Source organism: Pleurodeles waltl, chromosome 7 (assembly GCF_031143425.1).
Source record: "Pleurodeles waltl isolate 20211129_DDA chromosome 7, aPleWal1.hap1.20221129, whole genome shotgun sequence".
NCBI classification, from domain to species: domain Eukaryota; kingdom Metazoa; phylum Chordata; class Amphibia; order Caudata; family Salamandridae; genus Pleurodeles; species Pleurodeles waltl.
Window position 1 is genome coordinate 1459782107 of NC_090446.1, and position 22981 is coordinate 1459805087.

The following is a 22981-nucleotide window of genomic DNA, read 5'->3' on the forward strand; positions in this document are numbered from 1 at the left end:
CCAATACACAACACTCTATAGCACTCCAATACACAACACTCTATAGCACTCCAATACACAACACTCTATAGCACTCCAATACACAACACTCTATAGCACTCCAATACACAACACTCTATAGCACTCCAATGCACAACACTCTATAGCACTCCAATGCACAACACTCTATAGCACTCCAATCTACAACACTCTATAGCACTCCAATCTACAACACTCTATAGCACTCCAGTACACAACACTCTATAGCACTCCAGTACACAACACTCTATAGCACTCCAATGCACAACACTCTATAGCACTCCAATCTACAACACTCTATAGCACTCCAATACACAACACTCTATAGCACTCCAATACACAACACTCTATAGCACTCCAATACACAACACTCTCTAGCACTCCAATACACAACACTCTATAGCACTCCAATACACAACACTCTATAGCACTCCAATACACAACACTCTATAGCACTCCAATGCACAACACTCTATAGCACTCCAATGCACAACACTCTATAGCACTCCAATCTACAACACTCTATAGCACTCCAATACACAACACTCTATAGCACTCCAATGCACAACACTCTATAGCACTCCAATGCACAACACTCTATAGCACTCCAATCTACAACACTCTGTAGCACTCCAGTACACAACACTCTATAGCACTCCAATACACAACACACTATAGCACTCCAATGCACAACACTCTATAGCACTCCAATACACAACACTCTATAGCACTTCAATACACAACACTCTCTAGCACTCCAATACACAACACTCTCTAGCACTCCAATACACAACACTCTCTAGCACTCCAATACACAACACTCTATAGCACTCCAATGCACAACACTCTATAGCACTCCAATGCACAACACTCTATAGCACTCCAATACACAACACTCTATAGCACTCCAATACACAACACTCTATAGCACTTCAATACACAACACTCTATAGCACTCCAATGCACAACACTCTATAGCACTCCAATGCACAACACTCTATAGCACTCCAATGCACAACACTCTATAGCACTCCAATCTACAACACTCTATAGCACTCCAATCTACAACACTCTATAGCACTCCAATCTACAACACTCTATAGCACTCCAATCTACAACACTCTATAGCACTCCAATCTACAACACTCTATAGCACTCCAATACACAACACTCTATAGCACTCCAATACACAACACTCTATAGCACTCCAATCTACAACACTCTATAGCACTCCAATACACAACACTCTATAGCACTCCAATACACAACACTCTATAGCACTCCAATACACAACACTCTATAGCACTCCAATACACAACACTCTATAGCACTCCAATCTACAACACTCTATAGCACTCCAATCTACAACACTCTATAGCACTCCAATCTACAACACTCTATAGCACTCCAATCTACAACACTCTATAGCACTCCAATCTACAACACTCTATAGCACTCCAATCTACAACACTCTATAGCACTCCAATCTACAACACTCCACTCCATTCTTTGCCACTCCACTCCACTCTTTGCCACTCACCTCTGTCTCTAACTTTTACCCATGCTGAACAGCAGCCATGCTGGTGTACAACATGGCTAAAACATATTGGCAAAGCCAATTGCTCTTGCATAGGTGAAACCCACTGGCTTTACCAATGCTTGTTGTAGCACAGTGTGGACTCTTCGCCCTCTGCCCCATTTTTTGCAGTATGTGTGTTTTCTAGGGGAAACAGGGAGTAATGCCTATCCTGCACTTTAACTGCACCCTGCTGTGTACACCATTCATTTTACTCACTCTTTTTCCCTTTGCTCTCTCTCTCACTGTCACTCTCACATCGCTCCTTCACTCCCTTCATTCTCAAACTTTCCTGCTGTACCTACCATTCTGTCATTCTTTCTTTCTCTCCCCTACCCTCCTCGTTTTTTCTCCCTCTCCTTTTGCCCTCTGACTCATGTACACCTCGTCTTTTGCTCCCTACTGTTTGACTCCTTGCCTCTCCCAATCACTCTAATTCCTTGTCTTTAATTTATATATCACTATCGCTCACTCGTTCTCTCTCTCTCAAGCTCTTCCTTTGCTTTCACTGATGATTTTGGGCAGAGTCAGTCACAATTGATGATCCTCACACTGTTCAGACACCTGATGCTTTGGAAGTTGTTTACCTCTTTGCAAAGTAATGAAGCACAGGGTTTGACGGGGACCTCATCCTCTCACCTAACTTTCGGTTGAGCTCTAGGGTCCAACAGGGTTTTCTATTGACCTCCCAGTTCACTCAGTTGTAATCAATCACCTCTTAAAATGTTTTTCACCTCTAAGATGGCCACTTCATTAATATGTATATGTTATAACATTTATTCGGTGTCCCGTTCTAGATAAGGGTGGGAGTCTGGTCTGTTCTTTTTTTGGAGGTGACACCTTGACCAATCCTATTTCTGCATTCTTTCACCTCTCACTTCCCACAGGTAACAGGTGCACAAGCACCTGGTGGCCTATCCCCTTCCAGACTACTTGAAATGCTCAAAGCACTACCACGCCCTCACAGAAGAGACCCACATCCAAGATCAGAGCACGTATGCGTCAGGACCACGAGGGCCCTGGCACTTATCACGAATATCAAGTTCAGAGCAATCATATTGTTAGGATCACAACTGCAAGCACTGAGTACCCATATCCAACTTCAGAGCACTCCTACTACAGGAGGACTTTCGCACAAGCATTGAGCACTCGCAACTAAGTGCGCACTCTCATAACAGGGGTGCCAGTGAGCCGACAGTGAGCACCCACATCCAACTTCAGGGCACTATTGCTACAGGAGCTCTGGCTCACCGTCAATGAACACTCACATCTAAGCTCACGCTCTCATGAGAAGGGTACTAGTGAGCCAGCAGTGAGCACCCACATCCAAACTGAGTGCTCCTAGTAGTACAGGTGCTCCAACACACCAGCACTGAGCATCCACGTCCAACTTCAGAGCATCTATATTACTGAGTGAACCTTACTCTGACTTACCAATCAGCCTTCTTGTAACATACATTTTGGATTCGTGGCATTTGTGGGGATAAACTGGGATGCAATCCAAAAAAATAGAACTGAATGAAAGATACAACTTTGCTCTTCTCCAAGTTCCAGAGTTTGTGCATGTCACCCAAAGTCTTGCATGGTAATTTTGAAAGATTTTCTACAAAAGCATAGGTTTTGCTGTGTTTTTGTAAACCAAAAACCTACTTTTTTATGTTTTTCCCCTTTCTGCTGTGTATTTTAATTTACAAGCTGTGAAAAGAAAAGAAAAAGTTCACAAATATTATGCTTTTAAAATTCACTATTTGACTACTTTAGAAAATATTTTCTGAGGTGGGGAGGTACAGATCTCTCCCAAATTTCCAATAAACAATTTCTGCCCACTCGCTTTACTGCTTTCTGCATTTTGGACTGAATATTTATGGTAACCACTCCCAGGCTTCACCTGCCACCATTATTCAGAGCTGCTCTCTTTTGTTGAAAGCTGAACAGCCGCGACTCTGTGCGCCCCTTCAGGACCGGTTCTCCACTCCTGGACCAGTTACCCCTCCTAACACAACAAGCATTGGTAAAGCCAATAGGTCTCGCCTATAAAAGCGCTGTTGGCTTTGGCAATGTGTTTTGCCAGGTTGTGTACCAGTGTGGCTGCTGTTCAGCATGGCTCAAAGTTAGTGGCATGGAGTGTCAGAGTGGATTTGTTTGAATGTCCTAGAGTGCAGTAGGAGGAATAGAGTGTTTTAGAAGTGAGTAGAGAGGAGTAGAGTTTGGTGACAGAGTGTCATTGAGTGGGATGGAATAGGTTGGAGTGAATTGAGGTAGTGGGGTTGACTGGATTGGAGTAGAATGGGGTAGATTGGATTGGAGTGGGGTGTATTGAAATTGGATGAAGTGGATGGGATTGGGGTGGATTCAATTGGATTGGGGTGGGTGGTTTGGATTGGAGTAACTGGTGGGTTGGATTGGGGTGGGGTGAGTGGATTAGTTTTGGAGTGGGGTTGAGGGCAGTGGAGCAGGGTTGATTGGATTGGAGTGGGTGGATTGCACTAGGGTGGGTGGATTGGATTGGAGCGGGTGGAAGGGGGTTTGGCTGGGTGGAGTGGGGCAGGTTGGATGGATGGAATGGGATGCACTAACTGGGGCGGGATGGATTGGAGTGGATTGGGATGGATTGGAATGTGGCAGGTGGATTGGATTGGGGTGGGGTGTGTTGGCTTGGATTGTGGTGGATTGGAGTGGGGTGGATGGAGGTGGGGTGGACTGGACTGAAGTGGGGTAGAATAGAGTGGGGTAAACTGGATGGATTAGATTGGAGTGTGGTGGAGTGAACTGGATTGGGGTGTATTGGATTGGGCTAGAGTGGGTAGATTGGAGTATTGTGTGTGGGTGGATTGGAGTAGAGTGTGGGTGGCGTGGAATAGGGTTTTGTGAGGTAGATTAGGGTGTGCTGGGGTGTATTGGATTGAGTGTGGTGGACTGGATTGGGGCGGACTGGATTGGGGTGAAGTGGATTGGTGTGGGCGGATTGATAGGAGGGAACTGGATTGAAGTGGGGTAAATCAAGGTGGTTTGTAGTGGTTTGGATTGAATTTGAGTGGGGTGGATTAATGTGGACTGGAGGGGGTGGATTAAAGTGGATTGTATTGGAGTGAGGTGGATTTGATTGGAGTGAGGGGGTGGGTCTTCATAGACTTGATTGGAGTGGGGTGGATTAGACTGGATTGAAGTGGGTTGGACTGGAGTTGGGTGGGTTGGACTGGAGTGGGGTGTGGTGGGTTGGACTCGAGTGCAGTGGATTGGACTGGATTAGGGTGGGTTGGATTGGATTGGGTGAGGTGGATTGGAGTGGGATGGATTGGACTGAACTTGATTGAGGTGGATTGGTGAAGGGTGGACTCAATAGCAGTGGGGTGGATTGTGGTGGATTGGAGTGGGATGAATGTGGATGAAGTAGGGTGGATTGGATTGGGGTGGGGAAGATTGTTTTGGATTGGAGTTGGTTGAGATTGAAGTAGGGTGAGTTGGAGTAGGGCAGGTTGTTTTGGATTTATGTGGGGCAGATTGGAGTGGAGCAAGTTGTTTTGGATGCATGTGGGGCAGATTGAAATGGATTGGAGTTGGGCAAATTGAAGTGGGCAGATTTTTTGGGATTGGAGTGGGGCAGATTGTTTTAGATTGGAGTGGGGCAGATTGGAGGGGCGGATTGGAGCGGGACAGATGGTTTTGGATTGGAGTGGGCCAGACTACAGTGGGGCAGATTGTTTTGGACTGGAATGGGGCAGATTGATTTGAATGGGAGTGGGGCGGATTGGATGGGAGTGGGGCGGATTGGATGGGAGTGGGGCGGATTGGATGGGAGTGGGGCGGATTGGATGGGAGTGGGCAGATTGGATTGGGAGTGGGATTGGGATGAGGTGGATGGGAGTGGGAGTGGGGCGGACTGGATGGGAGTGGGATTGGGATGAGGTGGATGGGAGTGGGAGTGGGGCGGACTGGATGGGAGTGGGATTGGGATGAGGTGGATTGGATTGGGATGAGGTGGATTGGATTGGAGTAGGGCATATTGTTTTGGATTGGAATGGGGCAGATTGGAGGGGGCGGATTGGAGCTGGACAGGTGTTTTTGGATTGGAGTGGGCCAGACTAGAATGGGACAGATTGTTTTTGACTGTAATAGGGCAGATTGGTGTGGACTGGAGTGGGGCGGATTGGATGGGAGAGGGGTGGGGTGGGTGGATTGGATGGGACAGGGGCAGTTTGGATTGGGATGAGGTGGACTGGGTGGGAGTGGGGCGGACTGGATGGGAGTGGGGTGGATTGGATTGGGATGAGGTGGATTGAATTTGAGTGGGGCGTGTTTTTTATGAGAGTGGGACAGATTGGAGTGGGGTGGAATGGAGTGGGTAACATTGTTTTGGATTGGTTTGAGTAAAATTGTTTTGAATTGGAGCGGGCAGATTGTTTTGGATTGGAGTGGGGTGGATGGGAATGGGGCGGATTGGAGTGGGGGTTGATTGTTTTGGATTGTAGTAGGGCAGAATTTTTTTGAATTGGAGTGGGGCAGATTGTTTTGGACTGGTGGGTTGGGAGAGTTGGGGAGGGTTGAATTGGATTGGGGTAAGTGGTTTGGGGTGGGGTAGATTGGTGTGGGATAAAGTGGGTGGATTGCAGTGGGGCAGATTGGAGTAGGATGGATCGGGGTGTACTGCATGATTGTGTTAAGGCATCATTTATGAAATTACACATAATAAAGAAACAATGTCGCTTTAGTTAATCGTCAACTTGTGAGAATTGTGCCACGAGCAAAAAATCAAATAAAAGATCATGGGAAACTGAGAAAAAATGATTTGGCAGAATAGAAGTAAAAACAAAGAAAATAGTACCTCTATCACAGCTGGAGCAGTGGACGGGCACTAATTAAGTTGAATCAATCAGTGATTGGTCCCTGCTCCACACAGAAGAATTGCAATGATGCCAGGCATGCCTTGACGAATTTACGAGGCTGTAAAGATGAGTGCCATGCAAACCAACAAATGGTAAGCGACAGGCGGGCTCCAAGTCCTGTACTGGATACAACGGAGTCTAGCAGGTGAGACCCTAAAAAACTGCCTCCTCCTCTGCTTTAGACATGGGAGTCCGAATCCCTTTTTCATTGTCAGTCATTGTTAAGTTGATGGATAGCAGAAAGAGGTTTATAAAACAGTTACAAACAAACTCAACCACGTTTAACCTCACACCAACCACCAGTGTGTGACCTGAACATCCAACACATTAGACTCTTACACTTCCTCTAGTGAACTCAACAGCACACCATTCCCCATACTATATTCTCTCAGCATCACCCAGTAGAACATGAAGAGCTATAGAAGAGGATTCATAACACTAATGCACATTATCATATTCAGGCATATTGCTCCAATATTGCTCTAATTGGATATTGTTCCACTGGAGGGTGTTTGTCTTTGAACAGATCTGGGTGAGTCTCTGGGGGGACAATATATAAAACACCCAATTGTAATTTTCTTGGTCTTCAGGCATAAACGATTACCTTCACATCAAGCACATTATCATGTTTGTCTTTAGATCTGGTCCTTGCTAGAAAAAAAGAGAAATGTAACAAATAAGCCACCGGCCTGGTCAAAGGTCACGGTTTGTGAGCAGCGGGGGGGGGGCGAGGGGGGTTGGGCTGCAGGCACCAGTCCAGCATCATATGTACAGGTATTGTTTTGCATGTTTGCTGAAGCAGCTCATTGGTTTCAGCCCAAGTGCATAGTTAACCTTTGCACCCCCGCCCTCACCCCTCCCTTGTACCCAGGCCACCCCCGGGACAGTGAGCTCACTACCCAGCTGCTGCGCCTCTGGCAGCGGTTTGCAGCAGGTCCTGCAGCGCCACCTGCCGGCAGTCTCTGCCCAGGAAGGGGTGTGCGCTGATGTCATGCGCACATCCCAGCCTCACAGATGCTCCTAAAATAGCAGCATCCCGGGAGAGCAGAGGGATTTACCATGCATAGGGCTTGGATCCATGGCAGAGTGCAGGGCTGGCGGGGTGCAGGACTGACACCGACTCGCAGGACTGACACCGACTCGCAGGACTGGGCCATTGGGGCGGAATAAGGTCGGGGATGTCCCGGACTGAATCCCTCTGTACAGCTCTGGGCAGGGGAGGGGCTGACGTTGTCCAGGACTCAAGTCCTCTCAATACATAGGACAGCGAAGGGTTTTTTAGTGTCAGGAGATTAAACCCTCACTGTTTATCCTTAGGTATGGGGAAGACTTGGCGAAAATCACTCTTTACCTTTGAGAAGGAAAAAATCCTTACCTGATTGATATTTCATTAAATGTATTCTAAGGGACAAAAAGGGGTGGGGGGCGCCATCTTTGGCCTTTGTTTGACAAAGGTCGATTTATTGTTTTGTTTTATTGCCTGCAGCGCAGATTTTTTGCATCTGTCACGTGTTGCGATTGCCCGACTTGCATAATTTATTTTGTTGCATTGGTGTGTATGCAGTACTGAAAAGGTTGTTATAGATCCTCATTCTGTACACTCTTCTGCCACCTGGTGTTGATCTTGGAGTATTACAACTTTTTTCGAGTCCAGTTGATTTGTCCCTCAATAATGCACAGACACACAAACTGGACATATTAAGTCCGTGTTGCGGCATCTGCAAGGCAGAGTCCTGGGGAGAAGTAAATCAGTGGTACGCTCAGATTTTCAAAACGACACTGAACGTGACACGAGAAGAGGGAATAAAGATCAGACTACATTTTACGGACTGATGTTACCTTATGCATGCAATAAGAGCTGAACAGCCTCACTTAAAATATGGCCCGGGTGGGGGAAATCTCAGATTCCTGTAACTGAAGTCCAGCTCAGGGGAGATGCTCTGTTTTCTGCAAAGAGTGACTCCCCTTTTATTATTGAAGATGGAAAAGTCTGAAACATCCAAGGCAAATCGACTTTATTCACAGTGATCGAAGTGCTTAAAAAAGTCTGGAAAGTGATGCTGTGCGCAAAGGGGAAGGGGTGAGTGAGGGTGGGGGCAGGGTCTAAAGCGTGGCTAAAAAAACAAAATATTCTGTAATATATTTTGGCCTTTCACCTTCAGGTAATTACATTTAAAGTAAGGCTTAGCTTAAATGAAAAATAAATGCAAGTCAAGATAGTGGGAAATGCACTATCATACATTATGAAACCTCTATGTACTATGCAAGGTCTGTGTCAGTAAACAGAGAGCCACAGAACGGAATCCTGGTTGGTGCAGTGGAGGATAGTGATCTCTATGTTTAGTGCTATGATCTTCTAGTCTGCGATGGAAAACACAGCGAATAAGTAAGTCATTATTTCAAACTTGAATGACATACAATGTACTTCCAGAATATACACTTTAGTAATACCTGGACGGTACATAGTGCAATTGTTTTGTAATTGTCCATTCAAAGCACACACATCATCACTCAGCTGGTGACTCCCTTGCAATGCCACTCAAAAAGAACAAAACTGTCATCGGGGAGCTCCATCAATTAAAGCCAATACCAGCTGCCAATCACCCTTTACATTTGCACATTAGCCAGTTGCACACATTTACATTTCTTTCAGTGAAGCAGGCATCCTGGCAAGAAGGCTTGTTTAGCTGTCTGCCCCTCCCTCGGTTTCACAGCACAAGAGTCTCCCTGCATTACACGTCACTTGAGCATTTTACCTGTCGGAATTAACTGTCCCGGGATGGTTCTCGTTTCACAAAAAGTAGGGGAACTGTTTTTCTTAAATGAGAAAAGTATGGGTACGTTGTGCCCCTCAGATCCCTCCCACTTTGACCACTGAATTTATTGAAGATTAGGGAATATTCTCATATTTCACTATTTTTTACTTTAATCAGAATTATACAAATGCTATTAAGGTTTATGAGTAGTGTTCACTTTGCACCTTAGGACGTAGAGCCTTGTAAAGGTTTGATTCAGTGTTCGGTGTTTAATACATGTTCAGAGTCGTCAGTTTGGGTGTCAGTGGACTACCAACGGACACCGGGTGCGTCCAGGGATCCAGCCCTAGAGGTCCCCTCACACGATGTATCTGCTTTCCTAGAGGGGTGGTGTTGCAGGGGGGGAGGGGGGCAAGGTTGGAAGGCTTCATTCACAGTCGCTAGGACAGTGGGTGCTGCTGCTGGAGACTGTATCCCCGGGTACCAGTAAACTCTCCAGAACATGGTTCTCTTGTCCATGTGGTGCAAACAGTAAGCATCTGTCATTGGTGCATGTGCCTGTGGTGTTCTGTTTCCATTCTCCACGTGCTCATGCCTAACCTCTCCCTTACTCTTGCAGGTGATGAAGGAATGGGCTGAGGCAGACAACCAGGCCAAGAACCTCCCCAAAGTGGAACGCCAGGCGCTCAATGAGGTATCTGTTGCCAAAAGGTGCAAAAGGGAGCTTGGACTAAGTCATGAAGGGAGCTTGGACTAAGGCATGATGGGGTAGCAAGAGGCAGATATAGGTGGAGAAGAAGAAGCAGAAAGAAGGAGATGGCACAGAGTGGGGAGGGCACAGGCCTGGGGTAGGAAAGTAGAAAGACACGGTGGACAGAAAGGGGGCGGGAGAAAAAAGATAAAGATGGGGAAAAGGAATGAAAATGTGGATGCCAAAAGCAAAAGAGACTGTGAATGGAAGGAGAAGAGACGAGGATGAGGAAAAGCAGGAACACTGGGGGAGACTTGAGAAGGGTGATGGTGGAAGGAGGCGATTACTGAAAGAACATTTGACTAAAATATCACAGAATCAGGGATAGAGAGGAAAAGAGATAGTGACTGAAGGGGAGAATGTTGGGTGTAGTAATAACAAGAGCTAGGAAAAAGGAACAATGTGTGGGAAGAAGAGACTTTGCAGACAAATAAACAAATTTGGCAGGACAGAAGTCAGGCAATCAAGAGGTACAAAAAGGGCGAAGAGAGATGGGATGTGTAGATCACATGAACGGCTGGTAGGAGGATGGACATGGGCTCAGGAAAGTCTGGCAGGAATGAAACCGATGGAGAGGCAAGAGGTGAAGGGGCAGGAATGATGGATAGAAAGCAAGTTGCCAGAATGAGAGGAGTAGTGCTCTAGCCCAAGAAGGAAAAGAAGGGGTAGCCTGGCAGGCGGTTAAGAGCAGGGCACAAGAAAGATTGTCTGGCAGGAAGGAGCTATGAAGGGCTGAGAAGAGATGACAGGAGTGATGGACTGAGATGTAGGACCATGTGCCTCATATTTCTGCCGTGTTTTCCTTTCCTTTCTGTTTCCTGCAGCACTTTCAGACCATCCTGCAGACCTTGGAGGATCAGGTGGCTGGAGAGAGGCAGCGATTGGTGGAGACTCATCTGGCGCGGGTAGTGGCCCTTCTCAATGACAACAGGCGCGTGGCGCTGGAGAGCTACCTGTCAAGTGTTCAGGCTGAGTCCCCTCAGGTACCACTGGCATGAGGATTCCCTTAGCACTCCCTCACAGTAGGGTCCTTCAGATTCCTAAGCGCCTTGTCCCTTCACCTGTGTAATGTGACCCTACTCCTTACCCTCATGCTCTCTGTTCATGAGTAAATGCTCTGTGTTTGTTTGCATGTAGGATCATACTCGCCATACTTTCCAAATCCTTATCTCGCCCCACTTTAAAATTACTGTGGCTAGGCCTGAGCGAAATTTACATTACCCCGGCGTAATTACCTAATGTTGTGATTTTCATGTTACGCTTGTACCATAAAATTACATCATTACACCACGTTAGGCAATTATGTGGTATTCACAGTGGAAATTTACTAGGAAACCTGCTATTTGCAGTAAAGTTACAGGAAACCAACCTAAACATTACACGAGCAGCTGTTGTTTGCAGCGTGTTGTTTAAGTGTGTTTTCTTGGCAAAACTATATGTGCAACGGTATATTTTACTCTAAAATATAGCGCAAAGTAATTTAGCGTAATTTTGCCAAAGGTTTGTGTAATTGTACAAAACAAATTACACGGGTTTCTCATACCCCTAACTGTTACAGTGCCTGCACCCTGATTTGTTTAAGGAAATACTGAAGGTAGTTCCACATGCACAATTAATGTCCATAACAAAAGTACAGAACCTTAAGCAGTTGACTTATTTTATGTTCAACTAAAGCACATTAGATTCTACTCCAGGGAGGTGTAGCGTGGAGAAAGAAGCAGGATAAATAACAACTGAATGACATTTTATTGTCTAGATACAAGCCAACTTTGCTACTATTGGCACCCAACAAATAAGCTGCTTGTTTGTGATAACAGATGACTTTGTCAAACACCCAACTCCGTTTGTGACTAACCAATCGCTCCCCGTGTATGCGAATGGCTGTGGTTTCTGGTTTTCAATCAAAAACCATTATAACCAATAAAACACCACTGGGGTTTGGTAGAAACCAGAAAAAACTGGATTTTGATAAACTTTTTTTTTACTTGGCACTACTTGGTGCCAAAGCAGTGTAAGCACTTTTTGGTGATGTTAAGCTCCTGCTGTGACCCACTTGGGCCTTGGTAAATCACTTCGTATGCCCTTTTGACCACCACAAGATCTGTAGATCCCCAGTCTCTGCTTCCTTTCCCATTTTGGGAGCATCGCGCACTCGTATGGCTGCAGCTCTCCGCTCACTGCTTGTTGCTGGGAGGTGGTCTGCAGGTTAACACCTGAAAGCTCTATCAGTATTCTGGCAAACAGCACTGTGCATGCAGAGGCCTCCAGAATCAATGTCCTTCCATAAAGCACTGTACCCAACACTCCTGTTCTTAGTTTTTCATTGTGATGATCTGAAAAGCATGACTATAGGAGCCGCATCCCCTCACACAGAAGGATCAGACGGAATATCAGGAACATCTTCAGCACACAGGCACGGAAAGAGTCCATGTACTTCTTTTGCTGAACAGCACATTTCAGAAAATCTACTAGACGGTGTCAGAAACCCACTACTCTGTCTAGTATGTGCTGCACAACTTCTGCAGTTATATAGAAACACATTCATGATGCAGTAGTGTATAACTTTCCTTCTTACTGGTCCATGTCAAAATGAAGCTTGGAACCTATTTGGTTGAAACAAGTCTTGAAATGTGGTAACATCACTTGTCCAATCCACTGTGACTACAATGAATGGAAGCGTAATGAGCTGTGCTCGTTCTTTCCACCAAGACAAATACTGAATGTGGACGATGCATTCTGCACAGAACAGTGGTAAAGTGCCATAAAAATCCCCAAACTGCTTTCAAATAAACAAAACAACGAATGCTTGGTAAAATCAATGCCTAGTGGTCTTTATGCTGGCTTTCATATAAACACGAAGCATGAACCAACATGCATGATCCAACACGAAGCATGATCCAACACGAAGCATGATCCAACACGAAGCATGATCCAACATGCATGATCCAACACGAAGCATGATCCAACATGCATGTTCCAACACGAAGCATGATCCAACGTGCATGATCCAACACGAAGCATGATCCAACAGTGTGAAATAAACTTCAGTTATGATGTGAACTGCACTGGCAAAAGGCCCAAGGCATCCTGTAGGTCATAAGGTTTGTTTACCACCTCAGCTGCCTCTTCAGAGAACAGCACAGTTTGCAGTCATCAAAGGCCTAAAGCTAACGGTATGGATACTAATTCCTCAATTCTCCCCCATGAGTAGCTAGTGAAGGCATAGCTATAGACAGTAATAATGCATTTATTAGTACAGTCCTTTCTTGCTATCTGAAGCCAAGGAACAGTGCAGTGTTAAACTAGTTCACAGTAACAGAGCTCCTCACAAGATGCATCTCATCCCAAGTCGAAAATATTCATCAGACTCATCTTTGCCATTTGGCTGATGAATAGAGCAGCAGAAAGGTGGTAACACCCACCATTAACCTCTATCTGCTCCAATCCAATCTTAATGAGGAGCAAACACATCCCCATTCAAGCACATCCTTGACGAGGGGCGGGACTGTACTCAAGGGAGTTAGAAGCAGGAAAGAAGGGGGTAGAGTTGACCAGAGGAATGAACGAGAGAAGGAAGTAAATAAATATGAACCTATCTCCATGATTTTTTTTTTGTAGAGTAAAAATGAGTAAACAATCATACAAGTGATTTGACTATTTTTTTAAACAATGAAAAAGACTGAAAACCACCACCAGAATTCACAACCAATAGAAACTGAAAACAGAAAAGCCTTCTAATGGCCTACTAGTGTGGCGCCATTCTTTGACTGGAAAGAGTTGCTTGGTGCTCTCTTCTGTATATGGTTGCTTAAGACTTGCTTCACATTATGAAGCCGCTCTGTAGCCAAGGACTAAGATGCGTATTTCCTCCTCAATGCTTCATCTCTTTCCACTGTCTTCTTTCTCAGACTCTTCCTGCTTTGTGAGCTCTTGTTTTACTCTTTCATTGTCCAGCCGGAGCGTGTGCTGATGGCGCTGAAGAGATACCTACGCGCCGAGCAGAAGGACCAGCGGCATACTCTTCGCCACTACCAACACGTGCTGGCTGTAGATCCTGAGAAAGGAGAGCAAATGAAGTTCCAAGTGAGTGGATCACTTCATCACTTCTCTTTCCATTGGATTTAGTGAGCAAAATGTCTTCTTCAATGCAGCATCAATCCATCAGCGGTTTCATAAATCACTACTTTAGATTTTTTTTTTTTGCTGTGGCATAATGTGGTGTTCCCTTCTTTTATGATGGCTCATCCTCGTGATCTTGTTTTGATGTGATGTAACTTGGCGTCCTCCCAGTTTGACTGACTTTTATGGTTTTTGTTATTTAGAAGTTTTTTTACAGTATTATATTTCTCCTGCTCATTGCTTTAGAGTGATAGGATAAATAGACAAAACATAGTAGTTGAGCTAGAGTAGGTAGGATATTGGCTGATGGATGGACAGAACATTTGGGTCAGCAGTTAGTTCCTATAAAATAAGCATGATGATGGCATGTTTAATGGGACCTGCAACAACTCAAAGCTAAATAGGATGAGTTGATAATGGTAGTGAGATCTGTGCTGAAGCAACGTAGTAACTCGTTCATGCATGCTCCTGTGCAGGGTTCCATAGGCATGTTGGAAGACTCTAAGGCAATGTAGGAAGATTGAGAGATGGGAATATCCCTTTAGGATCAGTTGGCACATCACAAACCCCCGGTAACATAGCATAAAATAACATTATGTCACAAAGGATAAGGTACTGGAGCCAGTCACTTTTGGTAGCAAAAAGGGTGTTTTTCAAAGGTACAATTGGTAATCCCCCAATAGATGCCAAAAACCTCCCTTATTTGATTTATGGCTATAGTTATTCGTATGTCGTTCTAGGCCTTTATGGTTTTCTTAATGGATGTTAACTAATTATGTTCCTTTTACAAAGGTACCTATCGTCAGTTGCCTTGCATTTCCTATATTGAAGTGTACAACTGGCATGGTTAAGTTGGCCCGGGTCCTTGGTAAACAAGGTCTTGGACCATTTGATGCTGGTATTGTTTTTTTTTTAATTCACTGCCGTTTATTTATTGTTTGGCTATCCTATTTTTTTGGCAAGATGTGAATGTGCCCTGCACATTGTCGTAGCTGGACTCGCGCTAAAGGCGAGACTGCTGGTTTAGGGATGACAGCACTTTTGTTTGTAGGTGACTAAGCCAATCCTACAACAAGTCGCAACTGTCTGCCCAACCCTCCCAGCTCTCAAGCAGCACCTCACCAAAAATCCAAACAGTAAAAGGTGATTTTTGGCAGCCTTTATGCATGGACCCTAGAATGCAATATCTCAGGGAGGTCCTGATGGCGTGAAGATTACCCTTTTCTCACATTAGCAGCAAATCTTAGTCACACACAGGCAATATGAAAGAGATGCAGAAAAGGTTTCAATAGGTTTATTGAAATTACTGCACTCTACGATAAAATGCATGCGCTGCAATTATTAGGATAATCAACAATGCAAGAAGCATAATTGTGAACATGAGTTGTGAATACAAAAACCCCCACCATCTTGCAATAAACATGAGATGTAAAAAAATCCTAAAACCCTTGCATGGAGAACCTACTCTCTAGCCTTATGAGAGCTAGGTGTGATAAACCTAATCTGCCAGTACCATGTCCATGAGAAGTTCCCCCCCCAACCCTCGTTACCTCGGAATGAGACCTCTAGGTCAGACTCCGTGGGTACATTATGATCCGGTCACACGTAAGTGGGAAAGGGACATGATGTGAATACCTACGTATATTACTTGACTTTGACGCTGATAGTGATGCCTTCACAGAGTGGCACCGATAATGTAAAATCAAAACATTTCACTAACTATAAACATGGCAGCCATTTTAAAAGAAATAATTAAATACATAGGCTAAGACAGAGCAAGTTAAGTAGGTTAAAAGTCACTAGGTGATGGGGCACAGGCCTGCAAGCCAGAAGGCTAAGCTAAACTCATGATCCCCATTAAAACTAAATAGGATCCACTACAACGCCACTGAGTACTACTGGTAGACTCATGCCTGATGACTGTTGCTTTCTTTCTTAGAATACATGCTAGGTGGACTGGCCAGTTACTCTACTCACCAAAACCCCTTTTCAAGCTGTTTTTAAAAAAAACTCTTACAATTGTTTTTATTACTTGATTTGCTGTTTAACACATTTCACCATACAGTTGTTACTAATATAAGCAATTAACTTTGGTTTTCCTAATGCTGAATTTTAAAACCTGCTTGTTTAATGACTTTTTAATTTACCAACATATATTTTATTTGCCACAGTCACTATAGGTTAACTTTATTGATTCACAAGTAAACACGAGCTTATTACTTACTCCTACAAGACCTAGCTACAATTCTCTGATCATTAGCCCTCCTCCACTCACTCATCAACGTGTCTGTTTCTCCTTTTGTTTTCTTGACATTCCTTTCCATCTCTCCTGTCTTTCCCTGTCTATCAGGCAAAGCAAATGTCGAGAGGGAGGGACACCCGCAAAGGGGGTCAGAGCATAAAACAACAAATATATTTGGAGCATATAGGGCAATCCTGCAAACTGCATGGATTACCTAATGCATCTGGGCTGTTTGTGGTACAAAGCTTAAGAAAGGTAAAGTACTCTATATGTAAAACTCATTGTCCGCAAATGACTTTACTAACAACCCTATTTTAGGCAAAGCATATCACCCCGATCAAGGCAGGTAAATAGATCACCAAAAGTCTGAAAGTGAACACGTAGCCAAGTTTGGAGTGGGAATCAAAGACAGCCCTGCCAAATTGTGTTTCTACCACTGCATGGCATTGTTACTGTACCAGCAAACAAGTACTAAGAAAAAACTGATGGCAACGCAGCACTTGGTCTCTGAATCTAGGTATCAGCGTAATGTTCATGTGTACATACAGGGCAAGCAATATAAAAAATACATTGAATGCAAAGCAGCACAACTTCATGAAAAGTAACAGCAAGCTCTGATTTTTGCACATTATACTGTTGTCAGAAAAACTGCCAAGATAACTTGACTATGAGCACCATTGAGGCTGGAGAGCCTGAGAGTTCACTCAGATCTGGTGCCTCCATATGAAGCTCAAGGCCACCATCCCTCCCAGAGCATTACATAGAACTGGGACAGAAACAGTTTAATTATTGGCTATGCGACAGCCCCAATTATCCTTCATGGCAGGTAATACTCTAATCATCTGCTCCCTGAGTACCATGGGCCAGAGATTGATTTTTCTTCTTGTTCTAAATGCAGGACTTCTTAAATTTGTCCATTACAAGAGAATACATTTTAAGAGGCTGGAGTGGCTCAAGTTCACAACTTTTAGCTCTGAATCAAAGAAAGCTGTATGAGCTGATTACAACATCCACATTTGGGGTGAAACCTTGGCTTAAATAACAAGGCACATGTTGCTTGTGGGCTTTATTAAATCGACTGGCTCCTTCAACAACAACAAAATCTTTTACCGTCCACAGCAGTGGTGCCCTTTGTCAGCGGGTCCATGCCAAAGGGTGCCCAAGGCAGGATGGGCCTTCAGTCACTCTAAGGTTAAAGACTTGACTGTCTCATTTGGTAGAAGAAAAGTCAATGAGGACCTGGCACAAGACATTAAGGGGCTATGTTACCCCTGATGTTCAACAAACCTCTACTGACTTGAGCAATCAAGGAGGGGCTTCTTGGATCCCCATCTGAGATGTTGTGTTGGTGACATATACTATGTGATACCAACTGTGGCTCCTTTGCTAACCATTGATGGTGGTCTACTTTTTATCTTTGCTCTCCACTCACTTTCGAAAAATTGCCTCTCTACTATTGCTGTCCGAGCTTAACAGCCTTGGCCTCTTGCATCTAAAATGGCATGGAGGAGGAGTGAAATTGATCAGTAATTCCCCCGAGAAAGCCAAATGCAGTAGCCATCACGATAACGATTACAGAGTTTACAGTGTTTGCTTTTGTCCTGGATGAGCAATTTCTTTTTTTGGCATTCCTTGATGGAATGCCTTACTTTTGGAATACCCTATCATAGAGCAAACAGCACAGTTAAAGGAAATGCATTGCACCTTATCCCCTTGGCCAATGAGAAGAAGCATACATCTCTACTTATGGTTAATGTCCTAATGTAGAGAAAGTAACATGTAGCAGCAATTGCCATCTCTCACCCTGCGAAAGTGGCAGCTTTCGTGGCAGTGGTTGCCTTCTTACAATGGCAACTATTGGCATCTTAATGACTCTCACCATTCGCTACAAAAATGTCCTTGCTGGAAGGCATCTGAGAGGTTTCCTCAGCCCTCCAAGGAAGGCTTTCATGTAGCACAGAATCCATTTACTTGTAGAACCTTGCTTTTCTGCTTTTTTTATTTTATTTTTGGCAATTTTTAATATTGTCATATGTGGTATTTCTGCCTACAGATGGATGTTTGTGTTTATCAGTAGTTCAGGCTTTATGAAACGTTTGGGGTACTTCATTGTTCCTGCCACACGAATTGTTAACCTTCTCATTGGATCCTAAAAGAAAACATTTTCTTGCTTCGGAATCATTTGTCATGTTGCAAGGAATTGAATATTGAGATCCTTGAAATTCAGACCCTCTTCTGATTGTCAGTGCACTGTTTTACTCAAAGATAAATAGCACCTTATTTCATTGGAATTGGAATGTTTCTTCCTGTATCATTTTCAGGGTCTTGCCATTCCATTAGGAAACTACTGTACCCAGGGGCAGCTCCTCCGCTACAGTGGAGGAGCGTCATGCCCGCCTCCCCCTCCTCACCTCCCCCACGCCAGCAGCAGGTGCTGCAAAACTTTTATAGTAAAAACATAATAAACTCTGTTTATTATGTTTTTACTTATAAAAGTGGTTGGGGTCGCGGGCGTGATGGGACGGAGGGGGAGTGCACAGCACTACCGCTTAGTGTGCATGTATGTTTGGCCGGCCAAACATACATGCGTAGTAAGCTCTCTTCAGCCCAGCAACACAGTTGCCAGGCTGGAGAGAGCACGCACAGGCTCCCAGTCTGCCTAGGAGTGCCCTGGCTGGGCGCTCCTAGCCAATCTGAACGCTGCTTTGAGCAGCGTCAGGATTGGCCGCAGGGCAGTCTGGGAGCCTGTGCCTGCGACGAGCGAGGAGAACAAAGAGGATGGAGCAGCATGTGGAAAAAGTAAGTTTTATTTTAATTATTTTTTTTTGGGTTCCCCTTCTTCCCCTCTCCACCACGCGCTGCGCCACACCCCTTTTCCCTCCCACGAGCCACTCCTGACTGTACCAGTTGCTTACAGGAGGAGCGATAGATGGTGGGTGATCAAAGCCTCTCTGATTTGAATGCTGTTATAGAGAGTTGAATCTTCCCTAGCTGGACAAATTGGGAGGGGTCATAGCTCATTTTGTACTGTGAATCATTTACAGATTCACATGTTGGCCATATTTCCACCATCCTTACTTGCATAGACAGTTTGATTTCAATTGTTAAGCTTGTTGCCTAATCAGTTCTACAGTGTCTGGTTTGTAGTGAATGCTCATTTTCATCTCTCATCTTAGTCCCCCGTATTTGTTGGGCGCTGATTTAATTTGTATTCAATGTTGTGGAAGCCACATGGGTACTGCAGACAGAAAAAGAGATGAAGGAATAACGCATCCTTGTAATGTTTAGAACTCTACCATCCTGAAAAATAGACTCTGCCATTCATCACTTCCTAATTTCAGCGATTTCCTCTAAGTTAACTCTCTTCGGTGGCTTAATGTGGCAGAATTCATGCATGCAGTTGGTGAGCAGTCCCATTAGATGCAATATGTCAAAATAGATGTGTCTGTTTTAAATTGTTTTTCACCATCTGGTACAGCAGAGATGCAAAAGCTAAGGGAGCGTTTTTTTAGTTGACCTCACTTTTATCTTAACAGACGTCTTGGAGCCTGGTTCATAGTGGACTAGTTTATAGTGTGAAGCTTCATTGTTATGCTATTGAAACTTTGTTGGAGCATTAAAAAATGACTTTCTCCCTCCCCGTCTCTTACTCCCTATCGCTCTTTACTTAATTCCTGCATCATTGGTCACATCTCCGTCCTCTTCATTTCACATTGCTTTCACCCAACTCCCCTGCTTTGTTCCTATTTAATTTCGAACATGCCTTCACAAACTCTTTTCAAACTCTTTCCCAATCACACCCTTCATCTACCACATATAAATCTCCATCACCTTCCCACATCGCCACTTTCCCTGCATCCCTGCATCTCAACCGAGTCTGCAACGTCCTTCTCTGTTCTTCATCTCTCACAATTTTCATATCCTCTCTTCTGCGCTTTACGCTTTGTCCTTTACACTGTCCCCCCTGCTTTGCCTTGTCTTCAGGTTTACACCCACCTGCATGTGATTGAAGAGCGTATGAACCAGAGCCTGGCCCTGCTGTACAAGAACCCTCGTCTCTCTGAGGAGCTGAAGGGAGAGATCCGTATGTAGTCGCATGATAAACTCTGTTTCTTAAGCACTTCCTTGCCATTTAGGCTGGAAGGGGAGATTGTTCATAATTACTTGCTGAATGGTATTCCCCAAGCTTTTCGTTTCCACAGGACCTGTAGAGGGAACACTGTGTCCTCACCTGCTGCACTTTTCACCTAAATCCCTCTCTTCCACGAGATAATGGAGATAATTTACAAGAACTCTTACTAATTCTGGCCCGTGAGACAGAATTTCTTCTCCCACCTCTAAACACAACTCACAGGTGCCCGTCTTCAGCTCTTTGGTGAGTCGGAGAGTTGGAGAAACTCACTGGCTGAAATAAAGAGTTGGAGCATAGATTTGTGTTCAATTAGTGCTGAAGGGATGCATTTATACCCCATCGCCCTCTGGAGTTATACCCAAAAGAATTCAAGTATGATATGTCTATAACGCACTTCTTCTTTGGACACTCTTCTGCCCATCCCAGATTATTTACCCTTCTTTCCTGGAATTCTCAGACTCTCTTCCCCATCCTTTCCCTCTATGGCTTGTCATTTCTCCTCCGTGTGGTTCTCCACACCATCCCACTCTGTCCTTAGATTTTACAGAGCCTGTGTCTTTCACTGTCCACCCCTTCATCTGGCTCAACTTTGACAGAGATTTATGTATCAGTAGTGCAGCAGGTGCAGTGGCAGCAGGTCCAGGGTATGTGGGCTCTGTACCCCCACTTTTAGCTGTTTTTCACTGCCAAACCATAGGGTTAGGGCCCATTTTTCTTGCTTGTATGAGGGCCCATGACACCCTCACTACACCACTGTCTCATTGTCCATCGCATAGACTTCTGGCTCTCACTCTCCATCTCTTCCTCCACCCACAGAGGAGCTTCTGCAGTCTGAGAGGGCCAGCTCCAGTGCTCTGCTCACCACCTCCATTTCTGAAACCCGCACCACTGAGGAGTTCCTCCACGTGGACAGCAACGAGGATCTCATGCTTGACGACAGGCCAGAGGGGCCTGTCACTTCCGACCTCTTCGACCAGGAAGGTGAGGGTCAAGTTGAAGAGGAGGGAGTGGATCTGTGGCAGAATTTTACTTTTTTTATTTTAGAAGTACAGGGATATCGACTAAGCATTGTTTTTTTTATAACCTTTAATATGTGTTACAATGGAAGTTGTGGCTGAAACATACAACAGGATTTGCAGAAAATTAGACTTTGCTTCTTGATGTACATGAGAATGACCATATTGTAAAGATTTTCACCTGATCTCGTCTGATCTGGTGTGAAAATGTGCCATAAAAAGATTCAAAATCCATGGAGCCAAAACATAGCCTTGATTTAGGCCATTTGCAATCTGAGGCTATAATTTGATAGCCACTTATTATCCATTTTGACCCGTATCTAAGTATGCCATTTCTGTTAAGATTCTGAATTGAAATACTCCATGGCACATGCTTTTTGCATTCATCATTTTAATTACTAAACAAGACCATGCTAATGTATCATCTCTAGTCAAAGCTCCAGAGCGGAATTGAATTCAAAGCTGCGAAAGACTGTCTAGCTATAAAACAATAGGTGGAGCTTTGCAGTCCCTTTTTATATAAGACCATAGAAGAATTCTTCAGCGACTATTTACTGAACACATGTATAGAGGTGTCCATAAAATTGCACCAGTGTTGAAAGTTAGATCTTGTAGAGAGACTGGAAAAACACCATGTTAGTGGTTTTGTAAAGTCTGCTGAATGTAGTTGCATACAACTAGTTTACAATCCCAAAGATATAACCCCCCTCTTCACTAACATCCTTATTACTTGCTGCAGCATTGTGTGTATACAACCCACTAGAGAAGGCATTGCGGAAACAATCTTCTGCTAAATTGAATTGTATTGAATCCTATGATTATGTTCAAAGAAACTTGGTCTGAGCATAGCTTGGGGCAGTATCGATTCCTTTGAAGTGCTTTGCACCCTGTTTTCCAAACACTACATACACTAGTTTGATGTTGGCTTCATAAAGCTCTTTCGCAGCATCCAGTTAGCAATACCAGTCAAATTAATCACACCAAAGCATTATTTCTTCACAAAATACCAATATGTATTATGGGTATACTACTGGTATACTGCTGCATCCTCTTTTACAAAGGATGTCTAAGCAAGTTGTGTATAAAGGACAATCCTCCATGAATCAGCAAAACGAAAATCCACATAATGTGGTTAAATTAGTAGATATCAACTAAGTAAATGTGTGCATTTTTATACAAACTCTAGACTTGTACTAGGGTTGTAGCTTAATTTTTTTAATTAAAATATGAGGGCTCAACAAATACATGCCGATTTTGAACAGTCAGGCTCTCATTACGAGTGTGGCAGTCTTACTGCCGCAGTCCGGTGGTGAAGACCACCCCATTACGAGTTCGGCAGTTTGGCTGAAGCCAAACCGCCACAACAAAGCCAGTCCCACGGGTGCGGTCGGACCAACACAGCCGGTGGTAAGCTCCTCCGGGCCAGCGGCATGCCTAAGTCTGCCAGCCGTATTATGAAGTAGCAAACCGCCAGGCTTTTTGCAGCGG

At 44.4% G+C, this 22981-nt stretch overlaps 1 protein-coding gene across 2 annotated transcripts in view; it reads left to right on the plus strand.

Moving 5' to 3' along the window:
- APLP1 (amyloid beta precursor like protein 1) overlaps positions 1-22981 on the plus strand; it is a 212823-nt gene that overhangs the window by 158238 nt on the left and 31604 nt on the right. For both annotated transcript variants that reach the window (XM_069201122.1, XM_069201124.1), the window contains exons 8-12: positions 9853-9927; positions 10809-10967; positions 13939-14067; positions 20330-20429; positions 21294-21458. In XM_069201122.1, coding sequence (XP_069057223.1) covers positions 9853-9927; positions 10809-10967; positions 13939-14067; positions 20330-20429; positions 21294-21458 — 628 coding nt within the window. The remainder of the gene's footprint in view (positions 1-9852; positions 9928-10808; positions 10968-13938; positions 14068-20329; positions 20430-21293; positions 21459-22981) is intronic.